Below are 24,439 nucleotides of genomic sequence, written 5' to 3'. Positions count from 1 at the left end.
AAAATGCTTCATGCTTTAACGGTACAGAAAAATAACTTAGCTCTGTATTACAGGAACAATATGAAACCTACCGTACATAAAGTGCATGGAGGATATTTAAGTCGTTTGAAAGAGGCCTTGTATTATAAGCCACCACATGGGTGTGTATGTTGGAGAGGCAGAGCGGCTGAACTGCTTGTCGACTCCACACTGACAAGCACAGAAAGATTTTCTGCTCCAAAGAATCAAGTGCGGCTAATACAAGGTCCTGCTGGGACCAAGCCTGCCAGGGTACACGCACACCCACTCCACAAACGCGCTCACAATCAAACACCACACACACACATACTGTACTCTGACACAGAGTGCAGCAGCCAGTAGCAATTGAAGCTCTGCTGTCGTTCTCTCTGGGCAAAGCCCAATTTGCCATCAGGAGATATCGATTCGGCAGCCTGAAGGCTTTTTATAGAAGCCAGCACCATTATTACGACCTGTGGCCAGCCGAGGCTGCCGCGATGCCTTTCTAACACACAGACAGACATGGCGTAGGAGAGTAGAAGATAACAATGAGAATAGCCACTATGGTTAAATGAAGGGGAATGATGAGGAGGAAGAGGAAGACATGGAGGATTTAGAAGGAGTGAGAGGTCGAAGAGGTTAAGGCAAACAATACAACAGAGACAGAGAGAGGGTAGCTGCAGAGTAAAGAGAAGAGAAGGAATGAAAACAAATCATGTGCACGAGCTGGAGACACATTATTGTCTGCACGGAAAAATGACATAAGGGGAAGAAAGAGAGAAACTGTGAGATGGAGCGAGACAGAGTGGCTTTACAAAGCTTAAAATGGCTTTAAAGCTAATGTTTGGTATCAAATCCTTAATAATTTCTCTGCTTCCCTGTTGGAAGAGGGTGAAAATTAATATGTGCCTTTAATACCTTTCAAAACATAGCCAAAGGGTTTCTCGCTGCTGCAGAAAATCATTAAAATGTTAACATATGAACATAATATCTGATGCGTCTGTGGTGTTGTGATTACGGTGGCATGTGGCGGCGTGCGTGCCAACGTGAGGGAGCACGTGTACACATAAGCTTCACAGGAGCCTCGCAGACATGTTGTGTATTGCACACGGTACGAGATGTGTTTGTGAACACAGGCGCCTGCTGTGTGCTTGTGTGGGTTTGTGTGTGTGTGTGTGTGTGTGTTTGCTCGGTCTGCAACTGTGTATGTTAGAATCTAGCAAGACAGGAGCTCTGACAGAGAGAGCAGCACTGAGAAATCCATTCGCGACCGCAGCACCAACCAGCAAACACCTTCCAAGAGAGCAGTCACACCTATAAAGCAGCACTTCCAAAGGTTGAGGAGCACCTGGTGCTGCGTTCGAGTGCTATGGAGTGCCGTACGTCACGTGACAAACCTGATTTCTTAGAGAGTTTCCATAGATTTGAACTGTTTTTTGAGAGGTCCGAGGTCACGTGATGTGCCACTAAGCGATTAGTAAATATATATAAACAGTATTTAGTATCTAAGAACCCTCTGGTGGGATCAGCAGGTTTCCTCCAGCTGCTCTGCTTCCCAAACACATGCAGGCTTGATGAATCGGAAACTCTAAATCTCCCCTGCGAGTGCGTCTCAGCGCATGTGTCTGTCGTTGTGCGTTAGTTCCGCAGGTATTCAATCTGTCGACATACATCAGGATCAGATTATGTGTACTGTACATGTCACACATTCCACTCACATCTCCTCCAGCATCAGGGACAAACGAAAACGGTTTCATTTTGACTACAGAGCCATGTGGATTTCATACGGTTTGTTGATTTTCCACCTGGAGAGAAGCATCTAATCCTCCTCTAATCTTTCATCAATAGAAATCACCCAAAATGGATCCCGCACTCAGTTTTCACCCTGCAGCGACAATATGAAAATCTTGACACCCTTCATTGCTTATGAACAGACTTTGCTTATGCCTCCGTCCCTCCCCCCTCTGCCTTTGCTGGCCCCGTCGTTTCTCTCTGATTTGCTTCACTGATGAGCCCAGCTTGTGTCAGTGCATATTGATAATCACTTAGGGCGTCGCAACAACAACACCCCCATCTCATACAATTGCGGAGGATCCATTTAGGGAACAGAGACTGCGGTGTCTTGGTTCCGCAGCAGTGAAGAAGATGTCAGAGGCAAAATGCTCATTGCCTGCACAAGATCAATCCAACGACTGAGGTTCGTCCTTAGAGGCAGATTGAACGTTGAGTGAAGGCAGATGGCGTCACCAGATGATGAAACCGGCGCATCGTTTTTGCACTGACGGAGGCGCCGTGCTTTGGTTTGCATATTGCCTCAGTTAAAAATAAAACACCTGCTTCTGTCTGAGTGTAGTTTCACCTCCTTTATATTGTCGTTAGTTATAATTCAAGTGTTATTTTGTTATATCGCACATTGCAGCCACTTTAGTTCTCTTCTTTTTGTTTCTTTTTCGCTTTTCAGTCATCTCCTCTTTTAAGATGTGATGCTTTTAAGGAAGATCATTTTGCCTTTGTTACTAATCGTTCATGACGCCACGTCTCTCTACTGGTCAGTCAGGACCTCCAGGTGGCGCTACGCCTTCTCGGGAAAAGACTCCATCAGTCACGGACATATCGTGCAGCCGCCTGCAACAGAAGCCTTATTAATGCGGTTGATCTTCTCTTATCAGCTTGCTGTGCAGTAACTGTGTTTTTATGAATTATCCGCTTGTTTTCACCTCTGTGTGTTTGGGCAAACACGCCAGACTGTGTTTGTCTTGCTTCTGTTGTCTTTGCTGTTTGCTCACCTGTGCTGAGCTCCCTGTTTACTGTACGAGTGCAGATCCCTCTGTGACGTTTTTCTATGACACAAATCTGATGGCTGTTAATTCGATTTAGGTTTATTTAATCAGCCGCTTGGGCTCTGTAGTGTTTGTGAGTTATTTGTTTGTTTTTTTTGCTATTGGAAGGTTATTAATAGACCGCTGAGTCATCATTAAGGTGCTGTTTCCTCTCTGTACACCTGCTGTCACCGCTCAGCTCACTGAATACAATGGTGTCCAAATTGCTCTCTGTCTCTGACCCTGAGTTTTTAATCCTGCCGAGACACTGGATCGTGTGTTGCATACCTAAACAAGCCAACCAGCTGTGACAGCGTGGAACCAATGAGACAGCTTTCAGAGGCAATCATGAAGCGGCCAAGGCGCTGGGTTTGAACCGCAATCATCAGCCATTTGGAAGAATTCACCTTTATGCGCCTCTGGTAGGTGACATTAAGTGTTCTTCGGTGCTTGTTGAGCGCTATTAAATGTCAGTTTTGTGAAAATGAGTAGAGGGAAATGGAGAAGACAATGAGCATGTCAAGATAAGTGCATGATACTGTAAGTGTTTATATACGCGCGACTGACAGATGAACATAACCACAATGAAAAAGTGACAATCTGCAGCCGGGCCAGAGCCGCTAATGATACACTGACAATGAGCTGAAATAGGGTGTTGTCAGTGTCAAGACGTGCTGGAAAAGTCAACAAATCTGAAAAAGGTCTTTCCCACAATGACTGGAGTCTTGACAAGCTAGAATTTTCTTACATATATTTGTATTTCCTGAACATCCGCTCTCTTGCCTCTTATTACTGATTTGGCTCCATGTTTTGACTCCAGCAGTGCCTTACTCTCTGCTAAACCATCATCTAAACGTCTTACAAAGGAAAGTTAAACACATATTCCAGTAAGCAGTTTGAGCCATGTCAGCCGCACACACACATACACACACACGCACACACAGATTACAAAGCCAGGCGAGTGTTTGCCAGGTATTTACTGTACACATTTCCTTCCGTGTGCACTAACACATTCATACTTGGCTCACAGAGCTGAGATAAGTGTAGGCAGCTTCCACACTTTTCCAGCAGCCATATGTATGAATTTCAAACGATGCTACGGTACGTGTGTAACATCTTCACATGCTGTCAGGTTTATAATACATATAAACCTGACATAAACATATCAAAGCTATGCAAAGATGTCACAGCATATTTCAAGGTAGGAGATATGTCACTGTCTGCCTATCAGGGCTTTACAGAAACCAGCAAATACATTATTCAGTGTCTTATGTGTGATTTAGATACATGATATTTGTATAACACTTATTTATATTAATGTTTCTATTTCAGCCGCCTGTCCTTCACCTGGAGAATACAAATTCATCCCTTGATACCATCATACAATCATCCTGATGCACTTCCCCGCTGCTGCTGTGTACCTTGACCTCTGACCTTCCTTTAGAGGGAGTCAAAGGAAAGCAGAGATGAAGTATGATTTTTTTCTCTTCTCCTTTTGTCATAAATGAAGAAAACGGCAACAAGTATGTGACATGTATCCAGTAAAACGCTGCAGAGTAGGAAAGATATTTATCTACGATCAGTTGAGCTTAGACTCGGTTAAAGACTTCGAAAGATTAAAACATTCATTAAAAAAAAAAAAAAATAATCATCAGCAGTTATCACGATGACTGCAATTATCCTTTTTTACATTTTCAAGTTGACTACAGCACGAGGAAAGTCAGCGTCCTATTTTCCACAACTCTCTCCCTTGCTCCCTCTTTCCCTGCGTTGCTTTGAAAGGTAAACTGCATGGATCAGTGAGTCACAATGTGGGAAGATAAATCAGCCCAACTCTGTAACGCTGCCAATAACCTCTCTCTCTCTTTCTCTCTCTCTTTTTCTCTCTCTCACTGTTTCCACCCCCTTCCTCTCCTCCTCTCCTCGGAGGCGTCTTCGCGTTCAACCTTGCGTTCACACGTGCACACCTACACTGCTCGCCTGCATACACTCGGAGGCACGCTTTGCTTTTTCAAAAGAGCCCATACACCTCATCCTCCTCCTCCTCCTCCTCTTCCAGCTCGTCTCACCATCCATCCAGCCTCCCCTCTCTCTGTCTCTCCCTCGCATGCACAAACGACTGCGTACGCCATTCATGCATGTGCGCACGGCAACACGCAAACGCACAGATGCAACGGCAATTTAGCAACATCGTTTGCATATTACGGTCTACACAAAGCTGCAGGCTGTATCGAGGAGGAGATTAGAGTGCTGTTGTAGTGAGGCATGACTCATTCACCCCCACAAACTACAAACGCTTAGAAGGAACCACAGCAGGCACCAGCAGCGCCGAAACCCCATTCTGTGGGAGCAAATGGGGGGGAAGGAAGGAACATTGGAAGGGATAAAGAATAAAAAAGAACAGGAACTGAAGGCATCCCCCCCATTTAAATCAGAGCTGTTATAGTAGGAATCAGCACTGAGGAAGGAAGAATAAAAGGCAAGAAGGAAACAGGGAGGCAAAACTCCATCTACAGTGGAGCCCGGATACAAGCAGCCATACTGTAGGCTGCATGCGTTTAACATTCACAAGACAAGATGGAAGATCATGATGAAGATAGTGATGATGATGGATGACAATTTGTACACGGTAATTGTATCGAATATTAGCCGTGATGGTAATGACAGTGAGTCCAGAGTGATAATGGCTCATTACGGTCCAGATGGCCGCGGTCGCCGTCCCCCATCAACGCCAAGAAAAATTCATCTTTTATGTTCCCACACAGAGAATTTGGTATCACGTCGCTGAAATCACAGAGGATAACAGCCGAGAGACAGTGTGACCTTGATGGCAGCCAGCTACTGACACTGTGATTCCATCTCTGAAAAGAGACAGTCACAGTGAACTGAGAAGTCTGTCACGGTCACCAGCACCTCAACTAGACCACCATATGAATCTTGTTATACTGAGCTGATGTCATTGGGCATCTCAGGTCATAACGCTGCATTAATCTTTATTTCAGCATGCCAAACATTTGTCTGAAATGATGTCCTGTAAGTTCCAACTCTACCGGAGATTTACAGCGGGTTTTTTTAATCACAAAAAGTTCCATTTAGGGGGAAAAGAAAAACTAAAGATGAAAGCAGAAATCTGGTAAATAAGGTGCGCTGGTTTTACCAAACAGTGTAGACCTCAGAGGGTTAATGAGAACAATGACCAGTTTATTTTGCTGACACTGTTCCACCATAATGTTTATGGCATTTCATCTGATGAAAGCAATCGAGCACATTAGCTGGACATGTATGATCAACTATAGCAATGTAACAAGCTGCACAGCCTGGAGATGTTGTTTGGTTACGGTTGCCACTGTCCTAATGAAGTCCTCAAATATTAATGAGGTTCTACAGCGGTTTGTACCAAGTTTTAAGTGGTTTCTTGTCAACCCGGGCACTGGCAATGAAGCACCAACGGGAGGTCAGTTTATATATTCTAGCCTCATATTCAATTGGAAAGCATTTGTTGTTGTTGCTGTGATCTTTAACCCTCTACATCTGCATGAAACACACCTAGAGTATTTTTATGCGATCCCTCTCTTGATCCCTTTCATCCTCGTCTGTTTGGTGTCTGTTCTCTCTGTTCCGCAACCCCGACCATTCCTCTTATCTCTCGCTGGGAATCTATTACCACCTCGCCCACCGTTGATGCCCTTGTTTATCCAGCCTCAACCTCTTTCAGGGGGCAGACAAGCAGATAAAGAAAGCGGTAACCTGTCAGCCAGAGCCCCGAGATGAGGAAACCACAGGAAATAGGAGGAAGTACGGCGTTCTCTCTTCTGACGACAAGCATCAAAGCGGATCAGGCGTAAAGTCTCAAAGCACTCCACGCAACGGCTCAGACCAGACAAAGCCATTGAAGACTAGAAGGGAGAATCTGTTATCGCATTACACAGGGAACGAGGAGGAAACCCGCACAGACAAGGGGAGAACATGCAAACTGTTCACCAACGGCCCCTGGATGTCTATGAAATGAGGATTTAATAGTGGATAGTCTTAGTTTGCATGAGAATTTACTGATGCTGTGTCACTTTAATTCCACTGTGGCCGTTTTTCAGAATGTGATAATTAAAAGTTTTCACCCTAAGCCGCATTTTTTCGTCTACAGCCAGAGTGTCGTAACTCAAAGGTTTCATGTTCTGACAACTGTTCTCCACCGTCTCAAGCCACAGTCCACAGGATCAATGTACTTTGCTGTGTTGTCTTTTTAACCCTTAAAGATCCGCCATTGTCACTGCTTGGACTTGGAATTGGACAAACTGCACAATTCTTGCTATACTAAGCTCATTCTGTCACTCGGCATCAGACACAATATATCCTTTTTTTTCCCCAAGGTGAACATTGACTTTAACATGGATCTATTTCATTTTAACAACCTTGCCATAATGTTTATTATATGTTATTTTACACCTTCAGTCTCAGTCTCTGTCAGTTTGTGTGAATCAATCCTTTCCTCATAAAGTTAGAGGCACTTTATTTTGCAGACGGGCTACATTCAACGTTCCTCTGACCAGGAGGCGTGACAAAAAAACAAGGACTAAAGCTAAAACTGGGGGGATTTAAAGAGCCGTCTAAACAAGTGAGCTCATTTTGATCTCACTGGCATTGCAGAGGCTCTCAAAGGGTTAACACAGCACTGCAGTCAGGATGAAACTGAGCCAGCTGGTTGGGAATTCATATTACACCTGTTGCCTCCTCTTCCTCCTTCACTTGCTGGTTTCTAACTCATCTCTCCTCTCTCTCTCTCTCTGCAGTCATTGTCACTCCCTGTTCCCTGCTTCCACCAAGTCAAGACGTGGACCTTTGAAGCCGAAATGAAACCTCAAAAACAGCAAAAAAAAGTCCATTATTCTGCACGTACACTGATGTCTAGACGAAACGCCTGGCAGCCAGGCAGCCGACTGCTCCAGGCTCAGGCGACGAGGTGAGGAATCAAATTAACAAGGGAGGCAGCTGGCATCTGCAAAGCCCTTTGGCTAGGCTCTGGTTTATTGGTGATAGGATGAATTAAAGGGAGACAATGTGCCACGCAGCACCGTTTCACCTTCTCATCCTGGGATTCTGGTCACGCTGCCTTGCCTTTACCAACCACGGACGCGTTGGAGGGCTCCATGTTGTTAAGGCTTTGGTACAATCTTTCTAAAGCAACACCGTTTCCGACAATAAAGATGAAACCAAAGGACCTTTCACTGTTTTGTCCCCATCCACATCTGTCGTTTATATACATGAACAACCTTTACCACCACAGTTTGCTTTTGGGACCTTTAAGAGGTGTCTACCCTTGTTTGGCGAGTACACCAATACAAACAAATGGCTGAGTCATAGGTCTGAGTCATAAGTCCGCTTGAAACACTTCAACGGGTGTAGGAATGTCCTAAATGAAAGTATTAAATCGGAACAAAGACCAGGAAAAACTGAAGTAAGGCTAATTGTTTACAATCAGGACATCACGCAGCAAGAAAAGGAGGTGTCGTGATTAAAAAGGTCACAAGTGAGGAATGCAGACTGAGCAGAGATCTGCATCAGGTGAGCAGAGAATGCAAATATAGCTAAAGAAGGAAAACGGCATCATAGACAAACTTCTCCAGCTTTGTTCACTCTGACTGACAAGTGCAACAATCAGCACCACAATGAGCTCAAATCATCACACTAAAAACAAATGTGGTTGATGAATGATGAATTTCAAGGTTACTTCGTCGTCTCGCACGCCACATCCCTCCTGCAGACGGGCTTATTCATGCCATGAGTCACCCTGCTCCTCCTCACTACATGGACACCATAGACGAGTGCTCTGCTAACAGGGTTAATGACACAGGCAACATCTGCTTTGTGTGTGTTATCTTAAATAAAGCGCACAAGCAAATCAGCAACAAGTGGATGAGTCAAGATGAGTCACGACGACCGTTTTACGGCGAGCACAACTTTCCGTGTAGGTGTTGCATTTACGCAATGAAACCATGGCGAGCGTCAGCAATGAGTCACAGCTGCTCAACACCAGGGGATGATCTGTATTTTTATTTTTTTTACATAAATATGGTATATAAACTCTGAGGTATCCTCGTCGCTGACGTAGAATCTGTTCCTACCTATCAGTTCAATTCAGATCTTCAGAACCTTTCAGCTCCATTTCTCCATATAGAACCGACACTGAACTATGACTCATATTCTATATTGTGCCACATGAAAGTCGTGAAGAACAAGCCCACTGACCCTAAGTTTACTTTTCTAACATATATCTGATCTTACTGTACAGATCAAGGTATTATGGGTATCATGTTTTGTATGTTATTTCAGAAGAGGAGGTTAAGCTGTGTTTCCATTACCAGACACACAATATGTTGGATTGAAATTAGTACATAACTGAATAATCAATCTAGAATTTGAGGAAATTATAAGCAAAACATTTCCTCCTAAACAACAACAACTGGGGATGGATTTGGATCTAAATCGTGGCTTGGCATGCAATAAATCACAGCTACAGAGAATCATACTGACTATAGGAATTATTTTTCATCTCTATACTTGGATTATAATTCACCTCACCTCCATAGGGTTCACCGAGAATTACAGTTTTACCTTTACGTCATATTTAGCATGTAATCATCAGGTCTGAAGGTGCTCTCGTGTGCTAACTGAACGTCTGAGAGAGATGATGCATGTACCCATTTCATGTATTGTACTGTAAAACACCATAATCCTACGTACTCGTGCTTTCTCCCCCGCACTGCGTCCCCTCCCCCGCTCTCCTCAAGAGAGACAGAGTGATTCCCTCCTTCCTTTAGAGATCACTGCCCTTTCATTTGCCGTAATTACCATCCAGACTGCCAGGGAAAGAGCCGTGTGCACGAGTATGTGACTGTACATATGTTAGAATCCATGCATGTGCATGTGTCTTTGCAATCTCATATAAACGGGCATAACAGCACTTTCACATTAGGAGAGGGGAGCGGTTGTTTATAGGAATTGTATGTGTTTTGTATTCTCCTCACGATTATAAACGGGGATAACGGCACATACTTTCACCACAATTTCAACCCAGAGAGACAGGAAAGCTCAGAATCCGGTGGAGAGGCCATGAAACATTGCTATCACATTCTGACTCTGCCACACGCATCTTCGAAGAGGAATTGTTTCTAATTTGGAGCAATTTTGGAGTCATTTATTGGAACAGTTCCGTATGCCTTTAATACTCCAGCACGTTTCCATGCAATTTCCTCCAAAATCTTTACATTTCTTTAAATGTAGTGTCACCGCAACTGTGGTTCATTGTTATAAATGTACAGTATTTGCCGTTAACTCTTTGACTTGCAGCTTCTCTGTGAATAAGATTGGATTCAGCGCCGCATTGCCTTTCATTTCTCTCTGTCTCACACACGCAGGCATCTTTATTCCTTTTTCTTTCCTTTCCATCTTGATTGCCTCTCAGTTGGAGGGCACCGAACAACTGATCTGTAGTCTGAGGCCCTACTGTGATATTTGCACAAGAAATCAGCGTGTTTGAAAGTATACTTACATTGTCTGTGTGTACATAAAGTCATGATTCTGGTGAGAAACACACCCTGATGCTGTTATGTTTCCTATTTTAACAAAACAGCATTTTAATCACAGATACCACAAAATCTGATTGATAATTTTCCTCCCTGCTCCTGCATGTTATTGAACTTTCTGTCTGTAGTACATTTTCACAACAGATAATGATAGAGAGGCTGACTGATTTGTGATTAGTGATCAATTAACAAGCAAGAACACTATTTATCGTTATCTGACCTTATCTGTGACTGTCTACTTGCAGCGACGGACATTAAAGCAGAGCGAAGCGAGAGCGCAGAAACCAGACAGATCCACCGCATGACATCATCAAAAACCTGCTAATCTGTGCGTAATCGACCCAATCACTCGTCTGCCAGGAGCACAGGAGCAGTAAACAAACACAACCCCCCCAAACATCATCTGTAACCTTGATTAAATTGGCGGCGTGGCAAAAAAAAGCAGTTTATCAGTCACAGACAAAAACCTGCACAATGCCAAACATACAGCTGATGACTTGATTCACTTTTTCCATCTTCTTCATCATCGTCATCATCAAAGCTGGGTAGAACGAAGTGCGTTAAATGTTTCTGAAGTTGTTAATGTTGGACGGGGACATATTTGATCCAGGATTGCTGAGAAATGTAAAGGTCCACGATCTTAAACACATCCTGACATTCTGATCTGTTTGAACTTCCCGACCTTTGGTGGAATTTGATCGATTTCTCAGTGATCAGAATGTGTCACTGATGACCCCCATCTTGAAGTTTTTCAGGGATCAAACAAGATCAATTGAAAATATCTCTTCAAATAATCGCTTTGCCACAAGTAGAAAAGTATCACACTGACATTTCCTCATCTTTGTCCAGCGTTACTATTAATAGTCAGCTGACCTTTCATTCCTCCACCTCGGCGTCTCTAGTCGATAAGATGACAGCCCAAGGAGCAAAGGATGATGCTGACGATAATAACGATAAGGAAGACGCAAATGAGGGTGAGAATGATGACGATGGTAAAATATGTATTCAACCAATTCTACAGTGAGCCATAATCTACAATGATGAGAAAAATATTGCATACATTTAATGTCTCCAGCCTTATACATTTTTACCCTGAATGCATTTAACATCCATTTACTTGTGGAATTATGCAAAATACCAACTCTGGTTCTTTTCTCCAGTATCCTCATTTGCATCAGAATCATGCTTTTCTCCTTCTCTATTTAACACTTCAGTGGTCGCCATGGATTAAATTCACACAATCGAGCTTGACTGAAACAAATTTCACACAGGGGAATGTACACACAGATTCAGGCTCTCGGTGGGGAAACCTAACCTGAAATTTGGATTTGGTTGACATCTGAATCGGAATCAATTCCATATTTTCACATGCGCGATGTGATTCGGCAAGAAACAAAGGTAGAGAGAGACGGGATGCTATTGGAAGGCACAAGAGATACAGTATGTTGTCTCGCAAGCAGAGAATGTGCACCGTTTGAATTTGAATTTTGCATGAGAGAGAGAGAGAGAGAGAGAGAGAGAGAGAGAGAGAGAGAGAGATGGAGGAGAGAAGGAAACAAGAAGAGAGTGGAGAGAGGTCAAAGGAAGTGCAGAGAGAGCGCAGAGGGCAGAGGTGAGAGAGCGAACACGAGCAAAGAAATGGAGAGAGGAATGAGGAAGAAGTTGCAAGAAAAAGACAACAAAAGAGAGATAGAGTAAGAGAGAATAGATGAGTAATTAGACAGAGGGAGGACGGGGGAGGGGGAGGAAAGGGAGTGGAAAGGACGACAGGGGAAGAGAGAGAGAGAGAGAGAGAGAGAGAGACCACCTTTCCTCTCTTTTTCACTCCCTCCTTTCAACAACAGCGCAACATTTAAAGCCAAACTGATGAAAGGGAGTCAAAGAGGAAGAGTATGAAGAAGAGCAGGGCACTGCTGGTTGAACGGTTGATGGGAATAAATGGTCTTTCCAACCAAACCAGAGAAGCCAGGGTTAATGGAACCCTGCAGATGGATAAAGATAAATTAAAAGAGGCAGGGAGGGAGGGCAACATAAAATGAGACCGCACAGAACACCAGGGCTGTGGGTTTGTGGATTCAGCCCATTAGTGGTTGCATGTATGTTAAGGCGGCATTGTGCGGTCGAAATGAAACAACAACACTGAGCGTGCAGCGGAGGTCAAATGGAGGACAGGGATACGGACACATCATCTGTCAGTGGAGAAAGAATGGAGGAGCTGCTGCCTGCACAATAAAGACGGTGTCCAGCTCTTAGAATGGCTTCATAATCCTCTTTAAGATGTGGATAAAATGGCAAAGAGAACCTCAAGGGGTCTGTTTATTTGACCAGGTGAGGAAGAGTCAGTCTGCTGAGTCATTTTTGATCTGGCCTGTTATCCAGCTGTGCGCTCAGACCTTAAAAGCAGCATTCTGTAAGATGGACCCGGTGCAATTGCTGCTCTTCCTCCTCTTCCTCCTCCTTTTCTACCTGACAGACACTGGACCACTTCACCTCCATTGTGAAGCTCTGTAGATTGGAGAAATCTACAACAGCGTCCTCAGGTACACTTTGACGCAAGCTGAGGATCGTTCCACCTTCTAAATCGACAGCATCACATTCCCCAGTGTCCATAAAAAGTGTAAAATTCTTATTTCCAATGCCAAACAACACACCTGGAGGAGGATAGGTCTGTTAACTTCCTCTCAGGTATGCAACGCTTCATCTCTGTGGCGGAGTGTGGAACAAAAAAGCAGCACATTGCAGAAAAATATTGACCAACTGTCACATCTGTCCTTCTAGTTAATATCAATAGTGTGTTCCAAACAGAATGTGTTTTGCAATCGCAATGAACTGCAGTGTCAGAACAGGAGATACATCCAGTGAGGGAAACACAAAACAGATCCTGAGCTTTGGTTCGGTTTTGTTACTTCCTCAACATGTAACAAAAGCCTGCTTAGCCACTCACCAATAAATGGCCAGCATCCATGTTGTCACAGTAGTCATGGATTTTAGCATTCAAATGTTTCAAAATAGAACCTCTAATGAAAATAAGACTATGGAATTGAGCGTAATCTGTGGTGTTTAACCCCCCCCCCCACGCAGCTGCACAGGAGCCCTTTGGTGGCCGACAGTCGGAGAGCACGGGCTAAAAATCAATGAAGACCGACCAAAATAGCCATGTAATGCTCAGGGGGGTATCATGCCACCTTGTTAACTTGATTCTTACAGTATAAGCTAATTCTATAGGCTTGTTTAAATCGCTGCAAATCCCCAATTTTGTGGGTACCAGTGAGCCTCTGACAGGATTAATAAGAAAAACGTCTTTGCTGTATTTAATGCTGACTCAAAATAAGCTGCCTTCCACACAGTGCTTCTTCTTTAATCCTGAGGTAAACAGCAGTGTGGAGCCTTTAATGCCATTATCCTTCACTCTACAAGGGTATATTAAGGGTAGAGTGCAGTATGTGGGTATGAATAGCTTCAGGTTTCTGCTCGGTTTCCTGCCTCGCTTCACTACCAGTGCAGCACTTTTGCTTGCTCACCGTTGGCACCAGTAACACTCGCTATGACTGTAGTCTACAAAGAAAGGGCTGCAGATCCTTTTCAATCAAATACCAAGTCAGTCAGTCGTAAGTGGCCAGTACAGTGTGTGTGCGTGTGTGTTTCTGAGTGGCAACGGAGCTAACAGCAATCGTATGAATATGTAAATACATCATGGTGTGAGGAAATACACCAAACACAGTTGATCTGCAGGCGTTTGATTACAGCATCGAGACGTTTCTGATTAGCAGCACAACTGAAAGCAAAATAGTGATTATGCTTGCAGGCAGACTCACACAGTCAGCAAACCAGATGACAGTGTGACATCAATGAATGTTTAATTGATGCCTATCTAACAGTGCTGTTGTCTAACTGACACCGCAAAGCTTTTCTCTTGAACACACACGGTACTAACTCAGGCTCTAACTACTACTCGAGTATTTGAATACTTGTTATTATATAGTATTCAATTGGCTTGTATTTTTGAGACGATGGTTATTTGATGGTGTGCTTGTTGTAACAGCCAGTATGCTGTTCGAAAGCCAGGCACAACACAACACATGTAGTTCACTTGTGTTATACGTGTGTAGGTCTATATTATTGACTGCTGCTGCCGTTTGCGTAACATTTTGGAAACTGCAGTAACTCAACTAACAGCGGTGCATTCACACAGACTGCCTTCCTGCTGACGCTCTACTGGCTACATTACCTTGACTAAACGTTCCCTGCTGCTCATTCGTAACCATGGTGATTAAATGTATCCCCCAAAACGAGTCTTCAGACAGAAGTTTAGGTCGCAAAAAGCAGGAGGATTGTTGTCAACACTGCATGCGTATCACCGCTCCTCAGCTCTTCCTTTGACTTGATAAAGAGAAGACACATTACATCAGCTCCTCTCTGCTGCATCGATTTATTCAGTCTTGATATCACACCCAGAGACATCAGCAATCAGCATCAGAAATATTTAACGGAGCTGATCGTGTTTCAGTATTGATTGTGTTAGCCAAGGAGAGAGAAAGAGAGAGAGAGAGAGAGTGTTGAAAGTGTCCTGTCACTTGTATTAAGATAAATGATCAGCAGCATTATCTCACGTTCAGTAAATCCAGAGTCTTGCTGCTTTCTAACTATGATAATAATTCATAGTGTATGCTTTGATGAACTCTATCAGATGTATATTTTAAAAAAAACACTGGAGTCGTATTCATGCAAAAAAGTGAAGTAATTATTTCCAAAACCATCCTCAAAACTTCACCAAGGTTTCTTATTGTGACAGGGAAATCTCAAAGCTTTCAAAGGTTTTGCTCAATTTACTCTGGAGGCATCGCGCCTGCTGTCTATTCTGTGCTTTAGAGCAACCCTGGAGATTTCCCATCAAATATATCCCGGTGATACAGTAGATTCAAACATTCTCTCTCTCTTTGTCTCCTCTCTCTCTCTCTCTCCTCCCTTTTGTTTCAGATGGGTTGTGACTCTGGTGATGAGCTGTTATGAGAAGTGACTTTCTATCAGCCTCGGTGCAATTCAGTCGCCTCAAACCTTGATTGAAATTACGTTCACTTTCGCTGCATCAATACTGGGAATAATAACACACAAACACGCGAGCACACACGCACACACACACACATACAAGACAAGGAGACCGTGGGCGAAGACCTTGCACAAAGTCAAAATAAGTCAAAATGTCCAAAATGTACATGGATGCACTCTCAGCAAATAAAGAGACAGTTTTAGTGGCCCAAATTGAGAGAAAGGTAGAAGATAAATGATTTCTCACACACACACGCACACTACTTGTCACCCTCTCACTCCCCTCTGTTTCCAGTAAACTAGATCTCAGCAGATCTTGGTAATCTCGCCCCGAGCAGAGGGGGGTGGGGTGCAGGAAGAGTCCTAGGGAGCCCACTGCAGAGAGCCTCACTGCCAACCCACTGCGCCAACAACTCAGGTCGCATCGTCACTATGCACCATTCACCAGAGCTGGACCGGGTCCACTGTGACCGGCTCGGCTGCTTAAGGTGAAGACGTGACACGCAGGAAAGTGTTTAACTGCTGTACAAACGAGCGGCGCAGTAATCAATACGCTGGTATGTGTTCATTGCTGGATAAGGGACAAAACAAAGTTAGAAATTGAACAAATGATGACTGCTACCCATTCTGGTCTAATATTTACTATATATATATATTTAATACAAAGAGAGAAGAGGATCTGCAATGACCTTCTGACCCATTAGGCTTGGCAGTGTGCTAGAGCTTTGGGTAGTGACCAAAAGAATGAGACTGAAATGTGTGCACACATCCAAATGGGAGGAGAGACCACAGGCTAGACCCAGAATATGCGAAGAGGGATTAGATATCCCATTTGGCCTGGAACGTCATGGGATCCCTAAGGAAGAGCCAGAGAACATGGCAAGGGAGACGGATATCTGGGCTACGTTGCTTGGCATACTAACTCTGACCTGAGCCTGGATAAAATAGCCTCTATACCATAAACCTTTTACATGCATGTTATATGCACAAGGAAACGCAACAATTCCCTGCAAAAGAATCCATGGAGGCTGTGTGCATGTGCGTGCGTGTGTGTGTGTAGACGGAGGGTTCCTGTATGTGCACATATGAGCCATGTTTATGTATGTGTGCACATGCGATGTGCAAAGGATCTGGCCCAGAGACCAGCAGATATATTGATCACTCCTCTGCCTGTACTGGCACAAAAATGTACCCTCGGGCCCTCAAGCATGCACGTACATACACACACACACACACTGACTGAAGAAGTGCACCTCCCACAGAGAGGCCACATTAACTGCAGTCCCACACAGTGGATCAATAGCACCATCTGAATATTTAACTTTGAGAGATCAATATGGATTCCTTAACAGGGACAAAGATGTATTTCTGCACAGCACCGACGTGTTTCTATAGCTGGAAGCACTGAAAGAGACTGAGCGTCCCAGCTTTTGAGGACATCTTGGTGAATGATGAAACATTCGTGGTATGTTGCATCATAAAGACACGGAATACATACATGAAGCAGCACGTGTACACTGTCCATCTAATGCAGTATAAATGGAGCATGAGGAATTTCTGCAATGGCCACCAATGTTTGTAGCTGCAAGGGAAGGAAAATCGAGAATGCTACGACGTCAGAACAGCAAAGACGGGGTGCGGCTGACATTATAAAGACAGCAAAGTCCCAGGATGAGAACAAAAGCAACACAACATGAAAGATTCTGAAGGACAGAGGAAGGGTGAATTGAATAAATAAAAGACGAATGACGAGGGGGGGAAGAGGACAGAAGACAGCGGAGGCCGAGCATGAATAAGAAATAGCAGAAGAGTAAAAGCGTACGTGGCGTACGTGAAAGCGAGATGGAGCGAGGCCGTGACAGGCCTCCTGGGGAGCAGAGGTGGGTGTGTGCAGCATGCCGATACAAGCGATAAGTCACTCCGAGGACTCCATCAAGCACAGATATCAGCCCACTCCACTCTCAGGCATTTGTTAGAGAGACAGGAGAGAGTTTGGAACCTCATCTACTTTCACAATCTTTCTCCACTTTCCTATGTCCGCCTTTTTTTTGACCCGGCCAGAACTGTCGCTGTGCGAGTCCAAAATCGCTGCGGCGTCGATCCGGGAGGCATCGTAGAGGGAGGGTGTGGGTATTTATGAGGGTGTAAATCTCCTACCTTGGACGCTTGCTCCCTCTCTCTCTCTCTCTCCCTCTCTCTCACACATACACATGCTGGAGTTGCCGTGATGGGGTTGACCCGTGGAAAGGCCGAAGGATGGACGGGCCTGAGCACGCGACATGACAGCCTATCAGCGTGAAGTGACAGTGCTGAAAGAGGGATGAGAATTAGGTGTGGGAGGAGGGGAAGAGAAGGAGAAGGAGGGGAGGCCTGTGACTGGAGACACACTATGCCTCTGCCACATGATTGCGTATGAGATGCAGTATTTGTAGTAACATCATCTTCATCTCTACTCGGGTTGTCGCCGTGCTAAAAATGCTTTGCTAATCCTTCAGTGTGAACTTGTGCGTGATAAATGTAGCGTGTGTGTACTGTGTGTGTTTGTCTCTTCACGTTGTCCAGCGTCTCCAGACTGAAGGAAAGGATACATCCGCACGCCGCCTGATCTGGAGCCGATGGCGAGGATCTTCTGCACGGGGTCGAAGGCCAACGCGCTCGGTTGGTAAGGGAAGCCATGACGCACCGTCTGCAAGACAACACAACACAAACACACAAGGATGCTTAGAAGAAACAGAAGCAGCAGGCAGGATCATTGATAAGGTAACGATTTACTTTGTGACCAATTTGTGTGGCATATCCAGTTGAAGCATGATCGTTCGTCATTGGCTCATTCAAGGGTGAAACCAATAGCGTTATTGAAACCAATCACAAGGGAGCAGTTACATTGTTTTATTTGTCTTTGCGTTGGTGTTAAAGGACCCAGAGGAAGTCAAGAGTATGGTGAAATTTAAAGTATGAGTCGGACAAACATAAGGTGGCAAAAAGAGACCATCTGTACAACCAACACATAAAAGGAACCTAACAAGTGCATCATAATAATCCTTATATAATTGTACACATTCAATTACAAGTATACATGGTCCTTGAATGCATCACAAAACCTGTGCTTTTATCAGTGTCACTGAGTCTACAAATGCAGACTTGATTGCAAATAGGCTGCAGTGTTTGATTATACTGCATGTAGATTGAGCTTAACATGAAACGGTCCCTCACACACACACACACACACACACACACACACACACACACACACACACACACACACACACACACACACACACACACACACACACACACACACACACACACACACACACACACACACACACACACACACACACACACACACACACACACACACTGACGTGCGGTGCAGCTGTCCGCCGTTAGTCACGTTAAACTGATGGGATTCAAAAACATTGGGAGTCAGCAGTGTTTAATGGAAATGTGTTGGACGGAGGGAAATGCCGTTTTAATTGCAGTATAAATTTAAAAAGATAGGAATAAGAATATTTCAGAATAAAAGATCAGGGATGAATTTTCGGGCATTTTTTTGTCACCCGCCACCATTTGGAAGATAGATTTCATGTTGAAACATTTCCCATTCAGCTCCCCTTCAGTAGATGAGTCCTGCTGCTGATACCACTGTATGATGTAATAGTTCAACCATGGCTACCAGTGTAATGCTATAAATAGACACGTAGACTGTAAGTGTGACGGTTACCTCAGCACTCACCAAATAAGTGCTCTTCTTTAATATGTCTTTTTTTTCTATATGCTTTTGCAAAGCACTTTCAATTGCATTTGAGTCTTGCCTTGATCAATCTGCCTCAGTCTCTTCATTGTGAATTGTCGCTGTGATAGGCAGGTATGTGTGTGTGTGTGTGTGTGTGTGTGTGTCTCTCTCACACTGACTCACATATTGTGAGACCATTGCCGTCTCTGCAAACACGATGTCTGTCCTGTTCGATAATAACTCACAGCATTGAATCTGGAGATCTGATTTGGAGATGCAAGTAACTGAGAGTGTGTGTGTGTACGTACGCAGACACACACATACGCGGATGGCAAGCAATCACTCAATAGAGAGGTATGAGAAACAACGCAAGGCCCAGAGAGACACTGAATCATACTGCAGCCTCAGGACAGAGTCAGTCTGTTTGTATCTGTTTTTGTCTCTATACTCTGCATGCATACAGTATACATGTGTGTGTGTGTATGTGTGTGCGTGTGTGTGTTTGTGAGTGTGTGTGCTTGCCTGCCTACAAGAATGCATTGTTTAAACCTACATATTTATGAATGCCCTGTTTGCACCTGACAGGTTTAAATGTTTATAACAAGGGAAGAGGTATTTGATTGATGATGAAAATTAAATATACCATTAAAATAAATTGCATCTTAAACATATATTTGCTATATTGTGGTAGATGGTGGAACAACACATCCACGGACGTGACGCTAAGAGGCGAAGCAAAGACTCCCGCATTGAGACCGAGCTGGCACCCGGCCCTGATCCGACCGCCAGATATAGTACAGCGTGTTACACAATCACACCTCGACACACACCTCACACTGTATCTGAAGACCACGCACTCACTTCTACATTGTCACAAAACAAACACCCACACATATACACACACAATATTCAAGACAGACATCACATCATCCCCCCAGGCTTTGCCACCAGGCCCCTCCAGGACCTCTGAGCCCAGCCTGGGTGCACTCTGGCTGGGATAGATGGAGCCAGAGAACCGCCTCCTACAGAGAGCAAAGCCATTAAATATACATAGAGAGAGAGCCGGGGAGTGGATGAAAAACACTTTTACCACCGTGAATCTCAGAGCTGCTCATTCATATTTCAAGACCTCTCTAACCATTTTTCTCCCTCTTTCAGGAGTTTGTTTAGGTTTCTGTGTGCTATCTATCTATCTATCTATCTATCTATCTATCTATCTATCTATCTATCTATCTATCTATCTATGGATAATCTGAAAGGTTGATCTATGTTTTTCTGATTCTGATTCGGACATTTTCATCTTTGAGTAACATTTTCCTCTGTCATTGTGACAAAAATAAAATGACATCATCAATATGATCTTTCTATAGCTAAATGAGATCCATCAGATTTGGATCAAGGATCAGGCCAAAATGTCACCTGTTGATCATCCATCATAAGATGTTTCATTAACATTGTTGTCCTAGTTTATGAGAATATGACATAATGTTGAGTTTGTAGCAATTATTCCTGCATGATCACAAGAAACACACAACATGTCGATTATGAAAAAGGTTTTCATATTTAAGTCAAAGTCTGAGGTTATATATGTAAATATACTGTGTGTGTACTCATACGGTCAACAGGAACAGCATTTTACATTGCCAATATTTCCACTTCCAATCATGACTGCTTTTTTCAAAGATGACTTATAGATAATTCAATGGTTTGATACAATTGTAAAGCAGATTATACAAGTTCAGGGAATCATCCTCTTTTTTTTTATTCATATATGTTTTTGGCTGTTTTTTGGGAAATGGATTTATATTGATGAGTGATGCAACATAACGTGACTCACACAATGACCTTGATGGTGTTTGGATGCATTTACCTGCACAACAGCACAATCACAAGGGAGGCCTTGGAGATGAAGAGCAAAAATAAATAAAAAAGGAAGCTCGGGGGAGTGGATGGAGAGGCCAGAACACTGAGTAGCATTGAATAATGCATGTATGTGTGTGTATGTGTGTGTGTGTGTGTGTGTGTGTACGTGCTTGCAGGACTGAACAGCAGAAGGAAACAGAAGTAAATACTGATGCAGTAATGGAGAGATGTATGTCATGTATTTATATTTATGTTTTCGTTTCTTGTGAACAGACATTTAGTGAAGGCAAAGGTCAAGGCCCCACTTTGTTTTCTAGTCACATGAACATGTTTCATTATGAATTGTGCTTTGATCCATGAGCCGGAGGATCCCAGAGTATCTCATAACAGCCTCAAATTGAACTTTCCTATAACTTAATCAACATAATTATTATTGTTCTTTCCTCCCTTTCTATACATCTCCTCCATTTAATTTAAGAATGGAGGAGGATTTCAATCTAATGAAGGTGTTTACTTCATTAAAAAGCAGAAGTGGATATCTGTCTTCATTTAAAAATCCTAAAACCTAACTGGGGACTGAGTACAGACAACATAAATGTGTGTTTACTGTACGTGTGTGTTTGTGCTGTTGTGTAAATCCTGCATCGACATGATGTGTTTTTGCAAACAGAAGCACGTGTTTGCCTGTGTGCGCACACACACACCGCCGCGTCTCGCTGTTCTCACCAGGTGTTTTCCTATTTACACCTCTGCCCTCAGGCTAAATGTCAGGATGAGAGTATGCAGAGTGTTCCATTCACACACAAACAGCTACATTACTAATTTACTGACACCCAGCGCCCATCGGAACACAGACAGACAGACGCGTTTGAAGGGAGATATTTTGAGGATGCTCTAAAATTCCTTTGATCTTTGAAGAGAGCGGCCCAAAAATACATTTTTAAAACCGAGGGTAGCAGAGAAGATGTTTGGGGGGGGGGAAAGGGGTAGGAAGGGAGAAGAGGGAGGTCGCCGTAACAACACGCAACTGAATCCACCATGAGTTCTATTTTTAAAACTGAGAGATGAGAAAGACTTTATGCACAGATTGAGGCTTTATCTCTGACGAAGCAATGAGAGCAAACTGAGGAATTACCACCACGCTGGGAATTATCTGCAACAAATCTTAACCACGGTGTGTTGTCTGTCAATTGTCGTGGGCAAACGTAGATGTGAGGCTACTCTTGCTGTCCTCTGCAAGTACACACTCCTGTTTGCCAAGTATCAAGACATTCAGGCTTTCCAGGCTGTGATTCTTCTCCACACTGACAGCTGAACGCTGAGGAGGCTTTCATTCATCACCGACGCTCAGCTAATTCATATTTTCCCCCAATCTAATCAGCACTTCCTGTGTGCGCTTGCTGCACGGCACGCACACACACACTCACACACACACAGACACAGAAACACACACACAGAAACACACTCACATGCAGGCAGGGTGAGTCTGCAGTGTGAGAGCGTGGAAGTATGAAACGGAATGAATGAGTCTGGGTAAGCTTCAGTCCCTGCTGGCTGTAGAGGGTTTATCTGTATGGGAGTCACTGGCTGCACCGTGCTGTGTGTGTTATGGTTGAGTGGGAAATGGGGGAAGGAACACATATATATATATGCATGCTTGCGTGTACTTGCTGTACACACAATTGCACTGTGTCCAATAGCATTGCAGCAGCGGCACCACAAATGGTCCAATTCAGCTCTTTGGTTTTTTTCAACAGGACTCTACAGTCTTACTCACCGGCCTCTTAAGCCGTGTTGGGATGGTAAATGCGTCTCAGGGGGAAGGAGGTGAAAATTGCATTTACAGTTGGTGGCTCCTCTGAGATCGTGCTCATACATTTCAAGGCCAATTGACATCAGAGAGGATGAGTCAGTTTCATCCTCTCACAAACCCATCGCTACATTTATTGAAGTTGATGTATCCTATTGTTTTCTTTCACCATAATCTCAGGCCCGCGAGGCCGATTGTGGGATGCAAACATACACACACACACTGTGCTATTATGGACTTATTCTGGCAGCATTTAACACCAAAGCCTTGGGGGTCAAAAGCAATGAATGTTAAGAATGTGTCTCTGCAGATGAGAGCACAGGCTGAACAGCCATACATGCATAATATCTATTATATAAGCACCATAGCTATCAATTGTGTTTGTGTGAGAGGGGTGCGATTATTATGATCGTATGCTACCAAGGGGTCAGGAACCAGCCGCGTGTGTGTGTGTGTGTTGACTGTATGTGGTTTAACCCTTTTGTAGCTGCAGACTCAGGCATGTCAGTAAATCATTCGTGGTATTGTTGTTATGCTCTTGGCTTGATGAAGCAGTAGTGGACAGATCTTGGCGTGCGTTTGTACCCACAGTATGCACTGGAATGCAGCAAAGCATCCAATAATGTAATGACAGTTAGATGAGGTCAAAGACTTGTAATGTAATAAAAAAATCTCTCTTTAAAAGGGAGAAAAAATGTGCTAAATGCTGACACCGCTTATACATAAGCAAGTATTGTGATGACAGCATTATCCAGCAACTATAAGACCCTGAATGTTACACGACGGCCTTTGCTATTATGTGTGATGCTGACTGTCAAAAAGAAACGCCCGCTGAACAAGAAATATGCGTACAGTGGAAAAGTAGAACACTTAGCCAAACATTTATCAAACACCAAACTTCTCCGGTCGCCTTTTTTCCCTCCATTGTCTCCGCACTGACATCAGCTCCTCCCTAATTGATCGCACACAGGGGCTCCTGACAGGCAGCAGACACATGGTAATGTGAGACGAGCTGGAACTCGGCTCAGTGAGTCATCGCACACCCCGTGGAGTCGAGAGCTCGTGGGGTCACTGGTGAGGGAGTGTGGTGATGTCATCCTCACACACCCACAGTATCAAGCTGTCGGAGGAGAAGAAGAAGAGGACCAGCGCGTCGCTCCACAGCCTCTCAACTTCTCGTATCTGACTGTGCTTCTTAGCCTTTTTTGCCTGATCTCATTGTTGTCATGGGAATGATGACGCAAAAATATCCATAGAAGTGTTGTGTCATTGCCTCCTATCAGCCACAGGTTTGTTACAAAATGGGAAAAGTATACAAATGACTTAAAGGTGATTATGTAGTTTCTACTCAAGAACATCTGTCCATTCAATGTTCATATCATCCACTGAAGTGAGCTTGTATTGCCATTTTTTATCAGATGTTTAGAGACTCTTTCTTCCCCTTTCCTGCTTCGCATCCACAGGTGAAATCTCACCAAATCTCCTTCCATCCCCGCAGCCGTCACATTCTGCACTACGGTCCACCGCTCCACTACTTAAGAGCATAAGAAATATGATTCAAACCAAAATCCTTTATTGCATCGTCCCA

At 43.9% G+C, this 24,439-nt stretch overlaps 1 protein-coding gene across 2 annotated transcripts in view; it reads right to left on the bottom strand.

Annotated features, from left to right (window-relative positions):
- The window catches only part of stxbp5l (syntaxin binding protein 5L), a 94,532-nt gene that overhangs the window by 67,490 nt on the left and 2,603 nt on the right, over positions 1 to 24,439 (bottom strand). For both annotated transcript variants that reach the window (XM_076159165.1, XM_076159167.1), the window contains exon 2: positions 18,031 to 18,128. In XM_076159165.1, coding sequence (XP_076015280.1) covers positions 18,031 to 18,128 — 98 coding nt within the window. The remainder of the gene's footprint in view (positions 1 to 18,030; positions 18,129 to 24,439) is intronic.

This window comes from Genypterus blacodes, unplaced genomic scaffold, assembly GCF_046128005.1.
Source record: "Genypterus blacodes isolate CSIRO-AG114 ecotype Tasmania unplaced genomic scaffold, CSIRO-AGI_Gbla_v1 ptg000093l_1, whole genome shotgun sequence".
Taxonomy (NCBI): domain Eukaryota; kingdom Metazoa; phylum Chordata; class Actinopteri; order Ophidiiformes; family Ophidiidae; genus Genypterus; species Genypterus blacodes.
The sequence above is the reverse complement of the archived record's forward strand: the minus strand, read 5'-3'. Positions and strand labels throughout refer to the sequence as shown.